The sequence below is a fragment of the Clavelina lepadiformis genome, chromosome 4 (assembly GCF_947623445.1).
Source record: "Clavelina lepadiformis chromosome 4, kaClaLepa1.1, whole genome shotgun sequence".
Taxonomy (NCBI): domain Eukaryota; kingdom Metazoa; phylum Chordata; class Ascidiacea; order Aplousobranchia; family Clavelinidae; genus Clavelina; species Clavelina lepadiformis.
The window spans coordinates 7884905-7908241 of NC_135243.1; the positions used below are offsets into that span (position 1 = coordinate 7884905).

At 35.0% G+C, this 23337-nt stretch overlaps 2 protein-coding genes across 2 annotated transcripts; one reads left to right on the forward strand and one right to left on the reverse strand.

Moving 5' to 3' along the window:
- Positions 1 to 943: 943 nt before the first annotated feature.
- LOC143453378 (uncharacterized) lies at positions 944 to 10111 on the reverse strand. The gene is made up of 9 exons (XM_076954707.1): positions 8290 to 10111; positions 7998 to 8111; positions 7756 to 7875; positions 7112 to 7247; positions 6644 to 6785; positions 6435 to 6570; positions 6145 to 6279; positions 5843 to 6002; positions 944 to 2809 (listed from the first exon to the last, which is right to left on the reverse strand). Exons 2-9 carry the CDS (start codon positions 8107 to 8109, stop codon positions 2512 to 2514), a joined length of 1239 nt encoding a protein of 412 aa, XP_076810822.1. The 5' UTR covers positions 8110 to 8111; positions 8290 to 10111; the 3' UTR covers positions 944 to 2511.
- Positions 10112 to 17830: 7719 nt separating this feature from the next.
- On the forward strand, positions 17831 to 23299 carry LOC143452653 (cytochrome P450 3A31-like). Its single transcript, XM_076953700.1, has 15 exons — positions 17831 to 18395; positions 18519 to 18630; positions 18837 to 18886; positions 18975 to 19071; positions 19306 to 19379; positions 19437 to 19571; positions 20447 to 20513; positions 20607 to 20703; positions 20834 to 20964; positions 21111 to 21183; positions 21329 to 21489; positions 21908 to 21996; positions 22406 to 22543; positions 22723 to 22879; positions 23058 to 23299. Exons 1-15 carry the CDS (start codon positions 18325 to 18327, stop codon positions 23154 to 23156), a joined length of 1551 nt encoding a protein of 516 aa, XP_076809815.1. The 5' UTR covers positions 17831 to 18324; the 3' UTR covers positions 23157 to 23299.
- Positions 23300 to 23337: the final 38 nt, after the last annotated feature.

A 23337-nucleotide genomic window follows, 5' to 3' on the forward strand; every position in this document is an offset into this window, starting at 1 on the left:
GAATCTTCCGCACAGACGATATTCGTTGAATCCATTCGGATTTCGGTTCGTATTGACGCAGCTCTATTTAGCAATGAGTAATAGGAAAACAAGTTTAGAGGTGAACGTGTCCTTTATTATTTGTCCTTACAAACAGATGACGCACTTAAACTGAGTGCTTTGAAGGGACTGTCACAAAAGGTTTCGAAATATGTGATTGTCTACATTGTTTAAAAGTTCATATTTGCTTAACTTGTACTGCCAGCTTTCAGCTGTCGCGTTTGTTTATTTAGCTGTAGATCTCTGAGTAAATAGCAAGGAGGGACGTTATAACAAGCGGTCTCATTTTGACCTGGAATAACCTGTACTTATATGCGTTAATTCAACTGAGTTCAATTTGTGTAAATAATAATTACAAATGGAGCATTTAATTAGTTTCACCGACAGACACGGTTGCGCTTTAATCTTTTCTCCTTTTTACTAGAATTTTACCTCGATATATTAATTAGGCTTTTCACTTTTCCCAAAAATAATTTATGTTTTAGTTTCTACCTCATGAAACGAGCAAAACAATAAAAAACAATATTTGTTGTATATAACACAACATTTATCTCTTGTGTCTGTGATGCTTATTTATTGATATAGGGGAAAGCGGGGAAACGAGGGACGTTAGCAAACATAAGGTCACAATCAGCTTATTTGATATAAATTTTATGAGATTTTTGTGTCCCTCTTTGCCCCGCTGTTGGAACAGTCTGGGATAGTGTCCCTTCATACCGCGCCTGCCTGTTTTATTTTTACTGTTTTTGTTTTGAAATGTTGCAGTACTTTTCTCTATAGTTATGCAACATAAATCTTTAAAATGTTTTTGTTAATCGGAGTAGTAACGATGTTCTTAGTTATCGATTAAAGACGACGTCGAACCAAATTTTGTGACTTTTATATTGAAAAGAATCAGGCACAAAACCCGGACTATGAAACAGACCACATCATAACTGCGGGATAAAAACAGAATTTGTAGCCTTAAACTGATAAATGAAATCAGTAAAACAGAAAAATACGCAATAAAACCAAGTCAGTTTCACATCAAAATAAGCTTGTCAATGGATAAAAAACTTTAATGAAAAAACTGTTGCTAAAACATTTTATAAAAAATCACATACAAATTCTCCTTTGCCATTGTAGCCTAAACATATTTCATGATACCATTGTTTGCATGCACTGCATTCAATCCAGTCCTCAGTAGGTGGTTCCTGGTACAGATCAGAGCAAAACGTACATTTGAAAGCTTTCTGGTTGTACAGTTTCGTTTTGCTCTACTTTGTTGGTTGCTTTGTTTTAACGGTTTTTTTTTCTTTTTGTCTTGCTTGCAGATGACATTAACTGCTTCTAGAATGGTGATGAAGTTAAAGCTTCTGTTTTGTTTGCTTTTCTTTTCCGGCACGAGAGTTTAGCATGTCTGGTCATTATACGGCAAAAGTTTGGTTCTAACAGTATCACCAGAAGAAGAGGTTCCTATATATCGGAGGTAAACAAACAAGCATGGCTGGTAGAGTTAAGTGCTGTAGTTTCAACAACTGCTGATGAAGTTGACGCATCAATATACTTGTTTCAGCAATACATTGACTATCAACATGACTAGCCGAAGAGTTGTTGATGCTGTCTTTTTTCAGTTATACATAAATTTTCCCGTTATAATGACCAACGGTGTGATTACTTGGGTATATTTTTAGTTTAGCTTGTAGTGTATGTTACTCTATGTTACACTACAAAAACTTTTAGAAACTTTAGAAGAACAGAAACTTTATAGTTGTGTCAGTTGTTATGTCAGTTGTTCGTTTGTCTAGCACTCTAGTTAATAAACTCATAATAAAAGCATATTCGTCTGCATTTCCCACTCCCACTCCCATTCACTTTCTCAAGTAAATAGGACGCCCATTTACAACATGATAGTGCTGACAGACACAGATCATAACCGCATAAAATACCTACAGTTAATGGAAAATCATAGAAAACGGAAATCATTGTATCTTGAAAACGATTGATGATAGAAAAAAACTGATAGCATTTTTGGAATCAGCGCTTGAAAATCATACAGACACACTTAATAAATGTAGCCAAACAAAAAATTTTTTAAATTTTGTTACGTAGTGATTATTAGTGAAAAATTTGAACAAATTCTTCTTAAATTGACTTTTGTAGCACAAATAAATTGTTCTAGTCTCGTTTTAGATAATAAAATATTAATTACATTTAAAATACAACGATGTTTTCTCTTTCATGACTCATTTTTGAACAAAACAGATATATGTACAATTGTACCTTACAACTACATTGAATGAGTTGAGTACTAACATAAATGAGTTTAACAATATGAACAAAAGCAATTGCAGCTACAATTTAATTGTTGAATAAATAAAAACAAAAAAGTTTTAACTGATTACATCTCATGCAAATAAACTTACATTGAAATTAAAACTGCTATTATTAACAAAACTAACACTAATTTGGCAAAAATTACATTAAAAAACATTATTTTTGCAGCACACTTACATCGCCATCATCATCAAGTGTGGCATTATGATCGTCTGAATCTGAAGAGCTATGCTCTCTAAATTTAGATTGTGTTTTAACAACATTTTCACCACTAACTAAACTCTCTTCTGAATCCATGTCACTGTCAACATCTTCAGATGAATCACGATCATACCGACTTAAAGTTTCGTCAAGAAGTCTGTGCACTTCTTGCATAAATGCAGAAACACTTTTTTGATTTGCCTTCGTCACTCTGTACATGATATGACACAGCCACATGTCTCCGCTTTTCGAGCTGCAACGTATAAAAACAAACAATCAGGATCAGGTGTAAGCATTTTTGACCCTTGTTGATCTGCTTCCAACCAAATAATAAATAACTTATTACAAAAACTTTTTAAAGAGTTAAATTTGATCCATTGTGTTTCGATCAGACAAAAACCACACTGTGTGTCCTAAAGTGGTGACTCAACTACTTCACGGCATCGTTTTTCAAGACATTTGGCATACACTTTACCATAAAAACTAAGCAGAGAAATGCCCCATTAATTAAAACACTCCCCCTTCCCCCTCAATATCCTCCAAATTCTGAACTATAAAAAAACCAAATTTACCCAGAATGCTTTCCTAAACACAATACTGCATCCCTGAGGACAAGTGGCTGAGACTAACATCGAAGAAATATGCTGTATTAGATGGTTGCTAATAATTACTGAATGTGGTTTAAACATAAACATTTCATAAATGCTTTACGCAATTTATAACACCGTGTAACACGATTTTTGTTCCCGGGTTCTAATTGATATTTCCTGATCTCTCTCACCTAGAAACTTCCAAAAATCAGTATAGTTCATTCCAAACATTGATTTTGTGGTTAGGAGAGTAATTTTTTGAATTTGCTGGTATGTGCAATATTGTGCATGGTTATACCGATTTACCCTATAGGAAATGGATATTTACCAAACTGTCTTTGATCGCTGTAAGTCCATTTTTAATCGCTTGGCATCGACTAAGAAGTTATATTCTATCAATGTATTTACTAAATATTCTGACGCGTTAGTCGTAGGCTATCGATTGCTTTTTCGCAAAGCAAATTACAGCCAACTTTTGGCTATTTTTCTGTCTGGCAAAGGGTTAATTCTGAGTTTGCATAATAACAGGCAGCGAATTAGAATTTTTGTTATTAAAATCAAAGCACATGCATTTGGTACATGGAAATTTGCACATAAATGTATTAACTGTATCCGAATCAATACCATCATTAAATGTTAAATGCAAAACTAAATAAATATTTCAGGCTAAAACAGTTCAAGTATAAAATCAGTTAAAAATGGGATGTTTTGCGGGATTTTCTTTTGTACTCTACATCACTTTCCCGCATCAAGGCCCAGACATAATCTCCCATCATGCTTTCATTATATTGCCCTTGGTATCTCCTTTCAAAATCTTTTATGTCTTGATGGAATCGCTCCCCTTGTTCTTCTGAATTATTATATCAAGGGTAGCTCATATTGCCTGTTTTGTTTTTTTGTGCAGTCTATCACCGTTCAAACGAACACAAACTTTAAAGAAATTGTACAATGTACATTGAATTAATGGCTACTGAAAAGTTACAATCAATATCGTACTCTTGCTGTACTCTCTATTGAGAGCTTATCTTGAGGAACTCAATCATATGCTTTTTCGAGAGGTGGTGTAAACATCTTTTGCCGATCACCAAGACTTTTCAAAAACTTGCTAAAGAGTTAAATTTGATCCATTGTGTTTCGATCAGACAAAAACCACACTGTGTGTCCTAAAGTGGTGACTCAACTACTTCACGGCATCGTTTTTCAAGACATTTGGCATACACTTTACCATATAAACTAAGCAGAGAAATGCCCCATTAATTAAAACACTCCCCCTTCCCCCTCAATGTCCACCAAATTCTCAACTATAAGAAACTAATGCAAACCCAAATTTACCCAGAATGGTTCCCTAAACACAATACTGCATCCCTGAGGACAAGTGGCTGAGACTAACATCGAAGTAATATGCTGTATTAGATGGCTGCTAAGAATTACTGGATGTGGTTTAAACACATCCAGACAAGGGAGATTTACAAGGGATTTATAAACAAGGGAGATTTACAACTAAATTAACAAGTGAATACTCCACCGTCTATACCAGTGGTTCTCAACTTTTTTGTCAGACCCTGTTTGATTTCATCAATAAGGAAAATTACTTTTCAGATTTAAAAATTGTTTGTCAGATTTTCACAAAGCAAAGAAAACAGCAATTAACACAATATCTGATCAAGTAAAAAAACACTTATTATTTAAATTGAATTGAATTTGAATTAATTTTAAAAAAAATTTAATAGTTAAGTGTGTGTTTATTGCCAGAAATAGGCCCATGTTGCAAATTTAACTGTCAGTCTGATACATGCAATTGAGATTGTGGCGCCATAGAGGAAAATCACGTTGTATACTTACTTGGCACTTGCAATGGTGTGTAAGAATGTGAAAATTAGATTTTTCAGCGTAAATATCAGTTGGCAACTGCTCTATGCAGTTGCTTAGAAAAACTGTTTCTTTGGACCCCTAAAATGCTCCAGGGACCCCAGTTGAAAACTATTGGTCGGTACAGTATCTTGGGCTAATGCATGTTTACTGAGATGCATTTGGTAGACAACAAAGACATTAATATAAGCTCTGTTTTATGATTAAATGCAGTAGTTAGCACAAAACCAAGTAGGCAAAAAGAAAATTAGAAATCCTGCTAGGTTGAAATGTTTTTTGGTCACAGTTTACCAAACTGCTCTAAATAATGGCAAAATGCACAATTATCTTCCTGACAATAAACCTTACTACATCACTTGTTTTTCTCTAATTCATCTGCCTGTTCTTTTTCCCCATTTTCTTTAGTAGTGTAGATTTTTCCCTTATTTCTCTTTCAGAGAAGAATATGCAGTTGAGGTCTAGAACAGCTTTTTGCCCCTCGGCCCGGCCTTTGGTCGGCCCTGGTGGGTTTATCAACTCCAAACTTTAAACAGTTCTTGCCTGTTTCATACAGAAACTATCCTAAACATTTAGAGAACTTCAGACATTACTTTTTGAATAATGTCATTAAAATAAAAACAAAAAACCGTCACAAATGCATAACCTCCTTGATTAAGGTAATAACTTGCAGCAGGTTAATAGAAATTTTATTGCTAAAACAGACCAGCCACATGCTGATTGCAACTGTTTTTGACACCATCAGCATTACACAGATGAAGTTTTTACCATATATCATAAATTAAACTTTTGATTTTTAATGTTTTAGAAGTGAAAGATATACTACTTACAATTCTTCTGTTAAAGTTATGCTTTTACAGGCAAAGGTCTTTATAGTTGCATAATGCTGGTGGAGCTTTTTCCAGTAAAGTACGAGCCAAGCGAGTGCAGGACAGCTCCCTTTGAGAAAAGTTTCTACTGCTCTTGCTAATAACTCGTTTCCATCTGAAACTAAAATAACACATATAAGATACCAGGAGTGACATAATAAAAAACAATCTTTTAATTTTTAATGCTTTAAAAAACATAAATAATTATGTATAAGCAAACATATGATACAAACAAGTAAATACATAAGTAATACACAGACTACCAGAATGTATAGCAGTCACAAAACAGCCAAGACACTCTGCAGAAGCATTCTTCGAAGTTACTTCCAAAAACTTTGTGTATATCTCTAGAATCTGGTGTTTTTTCTTTGAATATTTTTCGATTTGTTTTAGTTCACCTAAAAATACCATAAATAATTGATTTATTCATTATGATGTCCTAGAAAATCAAGAATACAACAACTAGATTTCCCGAAAAAAGTATTATCTCGTATTATTATTTGCAAGTGACATTATCCTAAAAGTAGTATATTATAGGCCTACATATCCTTACGATTTGTAAGGTGTTTGTGAGATTCAAGAGTTTTTGCTATGTTTATGCATTGATCAGTGGTTAGCGTTGAAATAAACATGTCCTTTAAACCTCCTAAAGGTTGTTGTTTCTTTGATTTGGATTGTAAAGTGTCAACCTGAAAATATAACAAAATCAATGTGTAATTTTATTCATAGAATCATTCAACACATGACATAATTATTCAATACCTTTTCTACTGAAGATGAATGCAAGTTTTTTTGTAGCTGTGTAACTATAAATTCAACAGTTTTACTATCTTCATCAGAAATTGCTACATAATGGACCAAAGCCAATCTTTTTTTGAAACTACTGTTTTTTGTACCTGGAAAACTAACAAAATGTGGTAAATTTACAGCTATTCAAATGCAAAATAAACTTAAACTCATTAGCTTATAGTTCAGATAGCTTTCTAAATACAAAATATTTTGGCAGACAATACAGATGCCCATTTTAGTAACATAACTCTTCAAAAATTTCTTGCATATATAATATTCTGAAAAAAAAACATGTTTTCAGAAAAATAGTCACCATAAGTCTGGTTTAAGTGGTAAGCTTAAAATAGACCTTAACTGTATTCATAAGTGGTGAATAGCACATTTCAAACTGTAATACAGAGATGCTGTGAATGCAGTGAAATACAATGTCTGCAAACTCACTTTTCAATAATAAATTCGATGCCACAAAAAACATTTCTGGACGCCTTCAAATGCTCAAAATGACTAATAATCCAGCTGAGTGACTGCTTTTCTGAACAAAAGAACTCTTCAATGACATCTCGGAGGACTGGTTTACCTATGGCGAAGGTTGCGCTTGTAGGTTGTTGCGTTGCTGTCACGATGCTGCGTTGTTGATCTGTTGCTGACTCCTGTTTCAGAAGGTTGCTACTCAGTTGTCTGTTACCTTCGCTCATATATTAAAAGGAAAAACAAGTACGACCTTCTTACTTCAAGTCTTTAATCGAACTGATGTCCTGCGCGCAGGCAGTGCAAAAACGAAAGAGGCAGTAAAACGAACAAACAGTCCTTAAATAAACATGTGCTGGGAGCACCGCGAGGGCGCCAGCCAGCGACAAACAAACAAAACACCCAACGGCCGCTACATACCTACAAACAGAAAAATATGTTGCCTGACACATTGTTAATACTAAAATTAACTAGCAAAGCTAGTTAATTCTAAGGTTTCTCCCACATTACTTGAAATAGTTTCCTCTAAAGTGTATCTTTGATAATGTCTAGCTCTTACATCAAGAAAAAATTATCAAAACACTTGGCTTTATAACACAAAGTGGATCACAACTTACCCAGGTTTTTAATAGCCTCTAGAAAATACTTTGTCCAATGTTTCACATCTGTCTTTTGCAGTGCATTCACCAATATTTTAATAGCACTTTGCTGAGATTTGTTTATATTTTTAAATATATCTGTAAAAAAATTACTAAATTAAGTCCATACCATGCACAATTGTACATACCGTGCACACTTATGAAATAAGTTCGTAAAACATATAAGCACAAAACAATATGCATCAAAGTTAAATTATCACTTTTAAAACATCTTTTTTGTTGCAACTCTTTAGCTAGAGACTTCACATCTTGCTCAGAGAGAGCTTCTTGTAATAATGAAATCAGCTGCAGCAACTTCTGTTTGTTGCTCATACCTGTAAATGAAACAACTAACTAAAAAGTGTAATAAAATAATAATAACTTAATTTGTGAGTTAAGATCCACACAGCTTAACTAAAAGTCAAAATATACACTGTAATAAAAATTTTCTTGTAAAAAACGTTAATAAAATAAAACTTGTTTAAACCACTGGTTTACAATATACATACTTACTGCAGATAAAAGGAAAGAACCTTTCCTAGTTTATTTCCTAGGAAACCTTTCCTAGTTTATGTTTGGGTTGCCGTTGTTATGATATAACTACGCACTTACTCTAAAATTTAAAACAATATCTAAATAGAAACACTTGGCAGTTGAAGTAAACATTAGATTTTATGTAAAGCCAAACAAAAGAAAGAGAACTGTTTATCAGTCCACTGAATATCTTGTGTTAAAATTACTAAGGTTACACATAAATTAACATTAAAGCCTTTGTATGACTTAAACTAAGCAGTTGCAATCAAATCCAATTGAAGAATACGTTTTTAATCAACTTGATATATGTTATATTGGTTTCTAGTGTTTTCTTTATTTATCTAACTTTCACACTGTTTGAATAAATCCATGCTTTTATAACAAAACTGATGCTGAGAAGTCCATTGAGCTGTAAATGCAACTATTAATTAATTATCAAACCATGTTGTTAAGCCTACATAGTAGTTGCACCTTCATCAAACAAGTTGGTACTACACATCCCTGAGCACAGTCTTTTGCCTTTGCGCCATCCCCATACCTTTCAGCACATTCTTTCTTAATCAATAGCACATTGTTAAAGTATGTTCTGACTAAGTAGCAGAGTCAGAACATAATGTCGTCGTTCAATGCGTGTCTAGCAAGCACAAGCACTTAGCAAACAATAACCTTAACCATTAAAGCTGAATGGGATTCATCACATAGCTAGGGCTGTAAACAATTATACTAATTCAACAGTCAAATCTGTCGCAAGTGTGCACAAAATCGATTGCAAAGGAATGCGTTCATGCAGAGATTTCCAACCATTTTTATTTCTTGCATCCTTAAAAAAATTTGACGAGTTGTCGCACCTGTTGCTTTTATGAAATGCAGATTTCACACCCCTTAAAAGGTTAGTTGCAAATACTCCTGTTTGGGAACCTCTGCGTTTAATGAATAAAAGTTTTCAGCTAATTGACTCCAAATTTGCAGCAAGGTTATTGAGAAGTTAATTACCCGGATGTGATGTCTGACTCCAATTAGTAACCTTTTGAATTCAAGCTTATATAACCGCCTCCTGGCTAACGCACAATGTCAAGCGCTGAGAAGTATTATATTGAAGACTTGGCTAGAGTATTTCAAAGCGTATTTTTCAAAATTCAACAAACATATTGCTATCCAGACTCAAACTGTCTTAGACTTTACACAAATAAAACTAGTTTCTCTTCGTGCGCAAACAAAATTAAATTTAAAGAGGTAACAACTTTTATGGCTTTATTTTGCCAATTTCTGTTTAACTTTGTGGGGCTCACTTGGCTTTTGTAAAGCCAGCAAACATTGCTGCAAGTCTTAATGTAAAATTTACAATGAAACCTTTTGACGTTGGAACATAGGTTTATCTGTAAAATCAGAAAATCATCGACTGGAAATAAAATTGGTGATGAATTTGTCAACTAATACACCATATTGTTCTGGTTATCAGCTATTAATTATCATTGTAATAAAAAAAAACTAAGAAACACTAATGCTTAAATCCAGATTGCCAAGCTATCGGAACGCATTTCCTCGATGAATAAATTTATTTTTGATTTTTGTTTTGTGATATTTCTTAAAATTGTTAAGTTTGTATTTAACAGGACCACAAAACAAGAGCTGTGTAAGGTCATTATAATGCATTGTCTAGAAGCATTTCTTCTTTTGCAGGTAATTGAGCCTGCAGAAAAAGACATTAATGCTAACTTTACTGAGGTACTTGACTCCCAAGTGTTACATTAAACGTAACGTAATCTTTCATTTATATAATGTTGTGATAAAATGCTTATGTTTTATAGTTTTTTTTTCTTTTAACTAGGTTTACTTAACACATTTAATTTTGTTTAGGTCTTAACCATCCAAAATCCAATAAAATTTCACCCATGAAAGCAAATATATTTTCCTCTGTGGCCCTTGTCAGAATTAAGTTGGACCACCCTGGATTAGGGTACACATTATGTTGCATTCCTTACTATGTTGCTTGTGAAATGGTGTGTAGTATGAGGCGTCAAACACTTCTTTTAAAATGTTGAAATGGTATGGAATTAAAACCAAAATGCTGCTCTAGTATGTACAAATGACGTTTGTAATTATGCACTAGCCTCAAAAGTACTGTTATGCTCTGGTTAATGTTAATGTCTAGTTAATAATTTAACTGCTTTAATCGAAGCAGCTAAATAAGTTTGTTCTTTACCACCGACATGACTCTGGCCTAAAACCATAACGTTTAGCGTGGTGAAAACAAAAGTGATTCTACTTAATAGTGAGCATGAAATTGTTAAAATAGACAACAAGATATTGTTGTTTCCAGCGAAGAACTTTTCCTGGATTACAGTTTTGACGTAGGTGATTACCCAAAACCAATACATTAAAACGATTTGAAACAAATTGTTATTTGTCACAGTGGGAACAATATATTCTGTCTTATTTTTGATGCATTCTACATAAGAGTATTTGATTTCGAAATTCATGACGTATTATCTAGAGCTGTCACTATTTTACGGGAAATATGCTGTTTTGGTATCATTCGACGTTTCTTATAACTTGGCTGACCGTAATTTCCAAGTCATATACTGTATTGGGAAAACAACTTTAGCAACGATGCAAATCGTTCGTATCCTATTTTTATGCTGTCGTACCGAATATTTTACGTTTTAATCATTAACTATCGTCCTTGGCGACGGACCTCAGAAATAAGTTAAACTTTAACTGTGTAGAAGCGCATAACACGCTTTATTTGATATGGAACAAATAAATGAATAAACTGATCAAATAATTTTTAAAAATCAATGTTTGTAAGTTATCTCCAAAATTATGTTGCGAATTTGACGTTTATTGTAACATGTTCGACGGAAAGTGTATGAAAATGTCGATATTTACGCATTAATTATTCTTCTTTCTTTATCGTCTTCTCATTTTGCGTGTTTGGTGCAGTAACTGGTGTAAATAACATCAGACGTTCTTTAAATTTGGTATGTGGTTGGGTTTAATAAAATCTTGATCAAGTGCGTATATGAACGTGATAACGTGACTACTTTTTTGGGAAATCCCCGAAAACTTCCAAACTTTGGCACTTTTTGATGTTTAAAATCTCTTTTATCTTTTGGCGCCTTGCTTTCAGACTTAACTGCTTTAAAACTACTTGGTCTTTCAAAACAACACCTTAATGACGATCGCATCCAGTCACGTGAAAAATAGATATTGAGCAATTTACGAGGGGTGTTTTGCTTCGTCAAAAATTTCACGTTTTCTTGCATAACTTTTTGTGGCGTCAAGAAATTTCTTCAAACTTCGTGGAAGTAATTATACTCGTCATAGAATGTGGAGAAAAAGAAAAACTTATTTGGTCACGTGACCATAACTACAGAAAATCGCCTACATTCCCGGTTTTTACTTTAACGTTGCTCGAAAAGTATTTATGAAAAGACCTGGCTGGGAAGATATATCATTTGTAGAACATCCGCGTTAATATTTCTGTCCATATTGAAGTTGGTTGGCCAACTACTAGAATAATATTGTGTTTAAAATAATAACCACATTCATTGAAATGTAGAGGCATGGTCTCAGATTTCTCAATGATAGTAAGGTAGGCTACTTAGTTTCTGTTACTTGTTATTTGGGTTGCATTTAATAATATCTTTAATGTTTGCAAACATGCTTTGTACAGTAGGCTATATACGTTTCCCTTTAGACTACAGTTTTCCGCTATTTTGTTATTTTTAAAATTTTTATGTTTATTTTGTTTTTTTATCAATTGCTTAATAATTAAACTTAAAGAAATTATTTACTTATATTGACTCCACCTATTTTCTGGGCTCGGTGGCCATGCTAACCTATCCATTTAACAAGTTATTCAGCAATTTAAGCAATTTTCCAGATTTAATGTCAAATGCCAAGTTGAACCTAGTTGAACTAACATGCCGCGGGTTGGTTATTATAACCAAATATGTACGGTCCGTCCGTTATATGCGTGTGCATATAGAATGTGCGACCATACGACCATGCGACCTGTCACACATACCCGCATCTATTTGGACGTATTATTTGCATGCACAGTGCGCACGCATAAAGTAGAGCAGGATAATCTAATACAAAGGTGGGCAAACTGCGGCTCGCCTACATGTTTTTTTGTGGCTCTACTAGCTGAATAGTAATATCCATTACACTGGGCAACATTTTTCAACTTTTTTTTTATTCCTTGCTCGTTTCAAGTTTATCTAGACTAATGTGGCCATGCTGAATCCAAATCTGGCCTTAGATTTTTTCTAACACATCACGTTTTTGAGATATGATATATGCACACGACAACCCTTAATTGTCATTTCAGCTAATTTTGGCTGTGCAGAGCAAAACATTAGATGTAATCAACGCAGTAATTCCTAGTGAAAATAACAGCATTATCATATTGCACAGTTTAACACAACCCAGGATGATTAAACCAAACCAAAATAGCATTGTATCCCCTCAAAAGTGCTTTATACACTTGCTATTTCGAGCATGTTCAGTGTCAGTTTCACGCTGGCGAAACCAGCAATAGTCTCCCATCATGTTAGGGTTAAATCGACCTTTATACTGCGATTCCATCAAAGACATGTCTTGGTGAAATCTTTCACCATGCTCGTCGCTCACATCACCCAGGTTTGGTGGGAAAAAGTCCAAGTGTAAACGAAGAAAATGCAGTGTAAGTGACATTCTGCAGCCCATTTCGCGATATGATTCCAGCAAATTGTCAACTAGATCCAAGTAATTTTCTGCCCTATAGTTCCCAAGAAAACTTTGTACAATCTGTACAAATGCATTCCAGGCTTCCAATTCAATTGAATTAAACTTGTATGGAAATACTGGGTCACGGATCAAATCACGTATCTGGGGGCCAACAAATATTCCAGCTCTCAGTTTAGCATCACTTAGTATAGCACCAAACTTTTCTTTTATATGTAGGAATCCATCTCCATTGACATCCATTGCCTTCACAAATTGTTTGATCAGGCCGAGTTTAATATGAAGTGGTGGCAAAAACACTTTGCTGGGATGAATTAGGGGTTGACTCTTAACATTAAATCTTCCAACAATGTAGTTAGTTCTCATTGGCCATTCGGTTGTGTTATAGTGGTTTGCATCGTCTCGACTGTCTCACAAACAGAGAAAACACATATGCTTGGTGTAACCCAACTGCAATCCGAGTAAAAGTGACACAACTTTAAGGTCTCCACATATAACCCCTCCCTCCACATAACCCCTCCCTATGGCCATGGCCAAGTGCGTATAGTCATCACCAAGAACACTCAAGAATGCATTAATTATCATGTAGAACATTACATTTACAAAATAATGTCAATATTAACCGTACACAATATGCATTGAAGACCAACGATCCGCTGGGAAAGAAAATTGCACAATACCTTATACTGTACTACCTTATAATATAGTGCGAATCAATGCAAAATCCGAATTTCGTGAATTTTCATATTTTTAAATCCTGACGTGATAGACCAATTCTGATTTCAGATTTGGAATCAGCATCCCAAAGTTAGTCTAGGTAACATATTTTCATTTGAGGAACAATTTTGATGTTGCCCAGTGTTATTGTTCATTAATTATCTATGCATTGTTTACCGTATTTGTATTGACACTACTGATTTTGCGGCTCGCTACTGTTTGTACTTTTCCGCAAGTGACTCTTTCATTGAACAAGTTTGCCCACCCCTGATCTAATACTTTTTGAACGGCGGGCCGCAAAACCCAAGTGTTCAGGGGTGAAGGGCCGCAAAGCCTTAAGTTTGAGAGACGGTTAGCCGCACCCAATTAAACAACGCTACATTATGACGTCATATAACTCATATGGCATACAGTAATTATATTATTTTTCCTCATTTGTAGCTCAAAAGTGGGATCACGTCAATTGACCGTGAACAAATTCACCGGCGACAATTGGGCGTGGTCAACTGACCGGCGACACAAATCAACCGCTACGCATTTTATTTTTATTTTTTACGCAAATTAGCATTGTTGTTTATTCAAATTATATGATTTAAGTGATAATACTATTTAAGGTCAGTTGGTTCTAGGTAAATTTATGTCACGATCAGTTGTCCCCCGGTTAGTTGTCCCCGGTTAGTTGTCCCCGGTGAGTTTGTTCGCGGTCAATTTCCCACGGTTAATTGTCGTGGAACCCTCAAAAGTATTCTATCAGCTCATATTCATTGATACGTATCTGCAAACTTCCTTTCATTTTCTGATCTTCTGAATCTTCATCAAAATTTCTGTTTTTCTAGCATTCTTGCTCTAAATCTGTCCAAGTTATTTGCAGGCAACACATCAAAGATTCCATGACATAAAACGTTTATAGTGAGCTAGTATAAATTGAATAAAAATCATAATAAAATTGACTTAGGTCTTTAATAATGCCAAGTTAGCAGTATCGCTAGCCGCCTTGTAATGGTAATAATTCAAAACGGCACCCGCATAAATTCGTTTGGCATGACGCATTTTGCAAGGTTCACAAGTCGAAGAACCGAAAGAAGTGCTTGCTGATCCAAACCGTAAGGGATTTAGAAAGCGATCAATCTTTTATAGTAGTCTATAATGAGTTGGCACAAACGCAAACTTTGCATTTGCAGTATTTAGTCGTATAGGGCAAGCTTTTTTTTCGAGTTTATCACTTACTTATCTGCTAATTACATCAAATAACTAAAATAATACAACACTTTCTCCCAATCCAACTAACAAAGTACCCATTTTTGTTTCAGCTATATTGGTACTGATATTATAGCTTGTTTTCATTAACTTAAATTGCTGTTAGAAATAAAACTATGTTTTATCTAGGTTATCAGTGTTTCTGTGCTGCTTCCAGAGTTACTTTCCTCGAGAAAAGGACTTGACTCAAGTACTAATTTATCTTTACTCAAATGCCGGGTACTTGTTACTTGCTGGCAGGTCTCGCCAGGTACTCGTACTTGTACTGCAATATTTTGATGAACTAAGTACTTGTAACTAAAATGCAAAAAATAACAACAAAAAAAAATTAATTAATTAAGTAACAAAAATTGTAGGCTGGAAGATCTGCAACGAAACTTAGTCACTGATGTAAAAGCACAACGATTTAAATTCTTAATTCGTGCAAAATTTTTCAAAATTTGTTGCAGATTAATTATTATTGAATCTCAAGGAAAAGTTTATGTTGTTCATTCAATGCCGAACAATCTATGCTAATAAAGTACCAGCCAGTTGACATTACTAAAGTTCAACCACAATGTTTGAAATATTTCTTGAACACAATGTTTTCAAGCATTCATAGCTGCATTAATATCAGATTACAAACTAATGATAACAAGTAGTACTGAACATTGAGCCAACCAATATATCCTAAACCTTGCTGCGATACCTGTTCCTGTGGCAAACTTAACACGAATGTTTGCTACAGCTAAGCTAACTTTGTCTGCCTGGCTTCTCGTGTGGTATGTGTTAGCGAACTCTGAAACGGCAGTGCCTGGCGAAATTATTCTTTCGTCTAAGGGTTTTCAGTTTTCACCGCTTTGGTGATTTTGTTTTCGTCATAATGTGTTCGAGTTTCACTTCCTGAAATCACAGTTCTGGTGCACTGAATTGAAAATTGATACCCTTCAATGGTTTTGTAAATGCCCTCCTTTTGTCAGGTTCGGTTTACAGCTCTTGCCAGAGCGTTTGTCAAATTTTCATAAATGGAAAGAATATTGTGAAAACAAACTTTCCATTTATAAACCAGTCAAATGCTTAATATTTATTCATCAACAAATACGTACAACAGGAGGTCCATGTAGGCCAGTTTCTAAGTATGCATACGTAAGCAATGATAAGTGTATACAAAATAAACCTGTTTACTCGGCAAAAAATATCACAAGTCATTTAACAAAAGGTGGTAAAAAAATTTATCTTCAAATACTGCCCAATACAATCCTCACACCTAAGTTTCATGAAAGCACTATTATTGCCAACTTAACTTACTCTTCTTAAGCGAACGGCCATGAAACTAGTGATAATTTCATAAGCGATTGATGAATCCATGATTTGTGAGTATTACGTCTTCGACCCTTAGGACTTGGGCAAATCCTATGTAGCTTGTATATATTGCGTAATTAGTGGCAAAAAAAAGTAAAGTAAAGGACAAATTCAAAAATAAATTTGCATTAAATGAAAGAAAAGTAATCAGTAAATATACTGGAGAATGGGTTTGTACTAATATGAAGTGGTTATTATGGTCACTCACCATCCGCAGAGTTTGTCACTCCTCATTTGTACATCGCTGAGCGGAAACTCCCGACACCGGTTTGCAGGCGACTAAGCCGTACCCAGGCCATCCTAGACAGCGATAGTCCGGTGGGATGGGAATCGGCATCGGTGAAAAAGCTGTCAGCTCTGACGTCGGAATTTTCGGCTTGTTCTTGTAGTTACAGTACAGCTGGTATGAATATGCGTTTGGAATTTGGTCGTTGGGCCGGCTTGTTTGCTTTGGCACAAAGATTCGAGTGGAGCAAATTTACTGGCTCCGTTGCCTGCCAAGCAAGAGAAAGAGTGGCTCTTTCGAGGTAAAGCCCGGCAGGTTGGATCACCGCGAGAATGGAAAGATCGTCCAATGTTGTGAGACGCAGATATCCAGTCACATTACGCAGGACGCCATGTATGGCAGTGTCGATTTGGTGAGTGTGTGCTGCTACACCAGACAGGTGCACCTTGCGCAGTACATAAAATGAAGCAATTTTAGGAACCATTAGAAAATGTGAATGCAGTAGCTCTTGTAAGATGTTTGCTATGAACGGTTTAATAACTGCTGGCTTCATACATGACAGGTTCAATGATATTAGAGTTAACGTTGTTTCGTTTTGTGAAACAAAGTCTTAAAACATCATATGGCAAAGAGCAAATATCGACTGTAATTATTTCAATTTTAATGACAAACACAGAACATAGTGGTCAGCGTGCGCATCAGCCCACGTGCGTATAAACAAAACACGATTAACATCTAACAATTCTAACTAATAGGTTATCGAATGCCATAAAAATTACGCAATACTTATATTGATAACCAGTGCAGTAACTTGCATTGTTAAAGAAAAAACTCTGTTTGTTGTTTCTGCTTCTGCGACGCAGACATTTCGCTTCATGTGCTGCAAATTTTAACACCTGACAAGAAATTTATGCTATTTGTACATTACTATACCTTTTTGGAAGAATGGAAAGGATAACAAGGCTGGCACTGCTGCTAGTCCTCAGCTAACGGCACTTGTGTATTTTGCGCTTCCTTTGCAATTTGTATCAAGGGTGATATAGACTTGTGGCGTTAGTGAGTACTACAAACCCACACTTAACAGAAAAATTTTACAACGTGATCTCAGACATATGTAAAACTACGACACACATTCTGTTCAAAAGAAGTGGTGTGGTGCAAAGAAGTTTTTGTTATTCATATTATAGTTCATTTCATTATTAGAAATCTTTAGTTAAGTATTCTGCCACAATTCCCGTTTTCAACATATAAAATGCTGGAACATTGAAAATTACCAGAATTTGTATAAGATGTTTGTGAGAATTACGTGATAAAAGTAGTGAATGAAACACGAAATTTACAAGCGATTGCGTCAGCAGTCACCGTCCGGTCACGAGTCGGTTGGCGCTGCAAAAATAATCACGTGCGAAATCTTCGCTTGGGGCGACGGTTGGCAAACAAGCGCACGTGATTAGACTTTGTACGATTTAAAAAACTTTGCCACTGGCCCAGATAATTCAGTTGAAGTCGAAGTAATTTAAGACACCGATTGGTAGAAGAGTAAACTCAGTAACTCAGTACTGCTTGAAGAGTAAGCTTAGTCGAAAGCTAAATTGTATATACAAGCCAATTAATATCGAATAGAAAGACCTACATTTCTACCAGGATCAGCATAAACTTTATCGGATGTTTCACTTTACTAACAAGTTAAAGTTGCATTTAGCTCATTTTAAAATATAGATATCCATTAATAAGCTTAAACCATGATTTCTCCGTTGGATGTCTTGTCCATTGAAACATGGATGCTCTTGGTAACGGCCTTACTCTTGCTCAAGTGAGTTTAATATGCCTTCTCGTGTTGCTTAGCTTGTAAGATAATGAAATGAAAACCTGTACATGAAATTCAAACAAGTTAATCGTAGCATCAGTCGTAAAATAAAGCTTATAACGTTTGCAGGTTTTATATTTACCGAAAGTGGCAAGTTTTAAAGAATCTCAATATTCCCCATGAACCACCGTCAATCTTGGGCTTGGGAAACCTAGCTTCAATGTTCGATAATGTTGATGGCGTAAGTGATAATAATGCCGATATATCAGAACGATCCGTCAACTATTTCTTTTACCTATCAATGTGAAATACGCTTTCCCAAGTTATAAAGCATTAAATGTCGCGTTAACGAATTCGAATTTCTTGACGTTAACGCAATGTAAAATCGAAATATTGTCTAGTAGTGTAATTTTTGGGAAAGTTTTAAGCTTGGGCACTTTATTATAGATATTCAATCAAGATATTATTAGAAAAAAGCAATATGGCAACGTTTACGGGTAAGTTTTTACGTGAAATTTTGTGTATCTTTAAAAGGATATTCTCCAAAAGGGTTGCTGAAGATTGCTTACAAACCTCTTTCTACAGTTCTTATACCGGACTACAAGCACGAATCGTTGTTTGTGATCCGGAAATTATTAAACAGATTTACATAAAAGAATTTTCTAACTTTAGAGACCGGCAGGTGAATGGAGTATAGAAAAAGTTCTTTAATAACATTACATAATTATAACGTAATCATAATACACAGCCCAATCAACATTATTTAAAAATCAAAATTAAATTACAATAGTGACGGTCTTTTTCTGTAACCTTTCACTAAGTAATTACGAGCTGAAAATTGATAATAATAGACCTAAACTACATATTTTCATTAAGAAAAGTTTTGGCACACTAATATGCTTTGTATATTTTGTAGATAACGTTTTCAAAAGTAAAATACATAAACGCAGCGCTTACGGCGTCGAGAGGAGACCATTGGAAACGCATGAGGTAAGTTAAGTGACATCACTCCGACGTCGAGGGAGTAAACGTAAACGCTTTGTTTAGGAACTCTTTAACACCAGCTTTTTCTGCGTCGAAGCTCAAAGAAATGGTTAGAATAGTGGAGCAATGTGTACATCACATGACTTCTGCTCTGCACAAGAGTGTGCAAAACGATGACGGAAGATTTGACGTCAAAGAGTAAGGCATAAATTTACATAAAATGATTTCACTCGTAACGTTACCATAGCACTTGAATGACGCGTGTATTTCGATTTATATGTGCAGTATAACTGAGATCACTTTCCAAAGTATGTGAAAGTTACTACAGTCTGCTGGATATAGCGCTGCTTGGCTTGCAATAATGTGCCCCGAGTTCGATACCCAGCGGCGCTACCGTTGTATAATGGCCCTGGGCAAGGCATTGACAACACTTCATTTGCTTCTGTCCAGTAGATTTGGTGAACAGTTTTAAAATAGGGCAATATATACAAGCAGTATGACAGTATGTATTTGTCTTGCACAAAAACCGCGGCACCCGGTAACTGATAAAGGTAATCGTTAACCGCGGTTTGAACTATAAGGAATCATAGCTGTGTTCAGGTCGTGCAAATACTTCTCTCAGTCCAAGCATAAAGGTTATGATACTAAATACTGAACTTCTAATATTGGTATCACACAGAGTTGTAAACGAGCCTTATATTGTTAACCAGAAACCGAAAATATAAGCCCGAACCGGATAATTTATTGGATTTAACCGAATTAACCCGAATTAGGACCGAAAGGTAATTTTACTAAATGAATCAAAATCATTTTTCGATTTTATACTTTTCTGACTTGAATGTTCCGCTCTGCGGGTGGTCTGTAGCACTGTGCGCGCATGCACATTTGTGTGAAGAAAGCAAAGCTGTCGTGGCTGTGGCTGAGTGTGAGTATACATTCGGGCCCAAATCTGGGTCGACTTTTTTCAAACATAAGCCTGAACCCGACCCGAAAAGCCCTGCCCAACTTTAAACTTTGGTATCACAATATTCTGATGATGCAAAATTTCTAATATTGCAAAATTTTCTTCGTAGAACGTTTGGAGAACTGTCATTAGATGCTGTATGTTCGGCGGCTTTTAGTGTAAATGTTCATTCCAATGTAAGTAATGTTAACCTTTGATTTCATTATCACGTATATATTAATGACATTATCTCAAAGACCAGCAGTCTCATACAAAAATACATTTGACAGAGTCCTGGTGCAGCGGCAACGGGCAGAAAGGTAGTTGAAATGTCCAAAGAGATATTTAATTTTGAAATTTTCAAGAATCCTCTTATCTTGATTTTTAGTAAGTATAGTGCTTTATACTTTGTAGCTCATAATTATGATATGTATTGATTTCTGAATATTTTAGAAAGACGATACAAGCCAACAACATTAGAGTTTATGTCTCTTTGTAACGTAACGTTTTGTTTTAGTGTTGTTCCCATGGACAGAAAACATTGCTGAGAAATTAAATTATTCGATCTTCCCTAAAAAACCGATCACGTTCTTTCACCGTTTGACTCTCTCGCTCATTGATAGACTATCACACTCCTCAGATCAAAAGGTTGGTGCAAGATATGACTTTAGTTTGCCGAGTTTCTCCATTTTATCTAGTTAAATAACAGTTACACCTGCGTTTCCTGTTTCTGCCCATTTATTGTGCAAGTGTAGATGTGAAGCAGTAAGTTTTTAACGATGTTTAATATGCAGAGAGTTGACATTATGCAGTCAATGTTGGAGGCCGAAATTTCTGAAGATGAAGCTAAAAACGGAAAAGCAAAAGGTAACGTGTTCAGTAAAAATGGAAATATTATAAAATTAAATGTATGAAAATATTAATTGTATGAAAAAATATGCTAATTAAGATCCGTTCTGCTGAAACACAATTCGACATAATCTAATTTGTCAAAGATTTTTCACATGTTAAGGTTTGACCAAACAGGAAATAACTGCAAATGCAATTCTTATGTTGATTGCGGGATTTGAAACAACGGCAAACGCCTTAACTTACCTCACTTATAATCTGGCAACTCACAAACATGTGCAAGAGAAATTGACCGAAGAAATTGAAGAGACACTAAAAGAATACGTAAGTTTAATAGTTATAGTTATAGTTATAGTTTAATAGTTATAGTTATAGTTATATCCGACGCACTTGTAACACTGGCATAATTGCTCCTCACTTATACGCATAGTGTCGGTGTTGTTGTTTCATAAAGGGTTCCCCAAAAATATACAGTTTCTCTTTGACCGCTTCTTTTGGATTGCTTTGAGCGTATCGAAAACTTGCATTGTACGTGCAAATGAAAAATTTCCATAAGCCAATCAATGAACGTTGTCTATAGCTGTTGCGATTAAAACGATTTAGGCGACCAAGCTAACCTTGCAGTCTTTGCGATAATATCGATGGTCCAAGGCCCAAGCGATCCAAGTGAAAATTTATATCTGGAGTTGTATCCATTTACACGAGCTCTTACCTTTTAACAAAACTTTTTTGTATTTAAAAGGGTGAATTGAGCTACGAAGCCCTAAACTCTATGAAGTACTTGACGATGTGCTTAAATGAATCGCTTCGACTTTATCCTGTTATAGCAAGGTTGGGTCATTGTTTTATTATGTGGTTGCCGCCAAGCCCCAAACTAATTTTCGGTACCAGGCGAGGCAAAGAGCTTTCTATATAGAGTATAGCCTTTTAAATTACACTAAATATGCATATTTTAAAAATAGCGTTTCTCCGGTGAAAGACTCACAACGTGTTTTCTTCTTTCGTTGTGTTAACGAAAAACTAACATTCTGGATTGGACTTAATTTTTTTAACAGTCTTCTTCATTGTAACCACCACAGCGGGAAGCTGAAAACTAAATATAACAACTATAATTTCATCAGCAGTTTTGTCATTAATGTAAAGAATTGCACCGCTATAAATTGCTGGTAACTTTTGGATTTCACACAGTATATGACGCCATTACGATATTTTCATGCATATAACCAAAACATTTTTGTAGAAATTCCCGCTACTGCGAAAACGATATAACTATAAACGGGGTTCAGATTCCAAAAGGTGTACATGTTGATATACCTACCTATGGTTTAAGCCATGACGAAGAATACTGGGACGAACCATTCAAATTTCATCCCGAAAGGTAAATACAATACATCATTTAAAATACTGTAGTATAGTTATAGTAAATTACTTTATGATTAACCATATTTCAGGTAAGTTTTTTTTTAGTTTTATGAATATCAATTTTATATATTATGTACAAAATGAATTCCTTTATAGTTTTAAACTTAACGTTTTTGATAATCGCTGTTTCAACAGGATGGAAGATATGAGTAAGATTGATCCCATGGTTTTCCAGCCATTTGGAGGAGGACCCCGTAACTGCATCGGGATGAGATTTGCAATTATGGAGATAAAGATGGCGATCTGTAAGACCCTTAAGGAATTCGAACTTGACGTCTGTGAAGACACGCCGGTAACGCAGTTATTTTCATTTCCAAGTTCAGCATATGTTTTTTTTATACTCGTACTTTCATGTTGATGCGGTAACAACAATGCATCTTCTACCCTATACTACTGAAAAACGTCAAACGATAAATAAACAAGAACCACAGAATCAATACTACTTTTACAACTACTTTTGCCTCTTTTAGATCCCTCCACTTCAGCAAACGTTCAAATCCAGCCTGATCCCCAAAGAAAGGGTTTTCCTCAAGGTGGTCCCTCGTGAAGGCATTGTAAATACGGAGTAAACCCTCACAATTTTTCGTACTTAAAAACTATAAATTGTATTGCAGTAGTGTATGGCAGTATTAGTTGTTAAATATTGTGAAATTGCTTATGCTCATTACTTGTATATTTGTGCAATGCTGTGTATTAAACAGGCTAGCAGTCATATTGGCAAAATATGGTACAATTTATATCAGTCGGTCA

What these genes read in the sequence shown, in the direction of transcription:
- LOC143453378 (XM_076954707.1), bottom strand. Translation starts at nt 8,109, where the DNA reads ATGAGCAACAAACAGAAGTTGCTGCAGCTGATTTCATTATTACAAGAA. An exon ending in ATCGAATTTATTATTGAAAA is followed by an intron (nt 6,786 to 7,111) that starts GTGAGTTTGCAG and finishes ACATTTTGTTAG; the next exon opens with TTTTCCAGGTACAAAAAACA. An exon ending in ATAACTTTAACAGAAGAATT is followed by an intron (nt 2,810 to 5,842) that starts GTAAGTAGTATA and finishes TATACGTTGCAG; the next exon opens with CTCGAAAAGCGGAGACATGT.
- LOC143452653 (XM_076953700.1), top strand. Translation starts at nt 18,325, where the DNA reads ATGATTTCTCCGTTGGATGTCTTGTCCATTGAAACATGGATGCTCTTG. An exon ending in ACGGCCTTACTCTTGCTCAA is followed by an intron (nt 18,396 to 18,518) that starts GTGAGTTTAATA and finishes TAACGTTTGCAG; the next exon opens with GTTTTATATTTACCGAAAGT. An exon ending in AAGAGACACTAAAAGAATAC is followed by an intron (nt 21,490 to 21,907) that starts GTAAGTTTAATA and finishes TGTATTTAAAAG; the next exon opens with GGTGAATTGAGCTACGAAGC.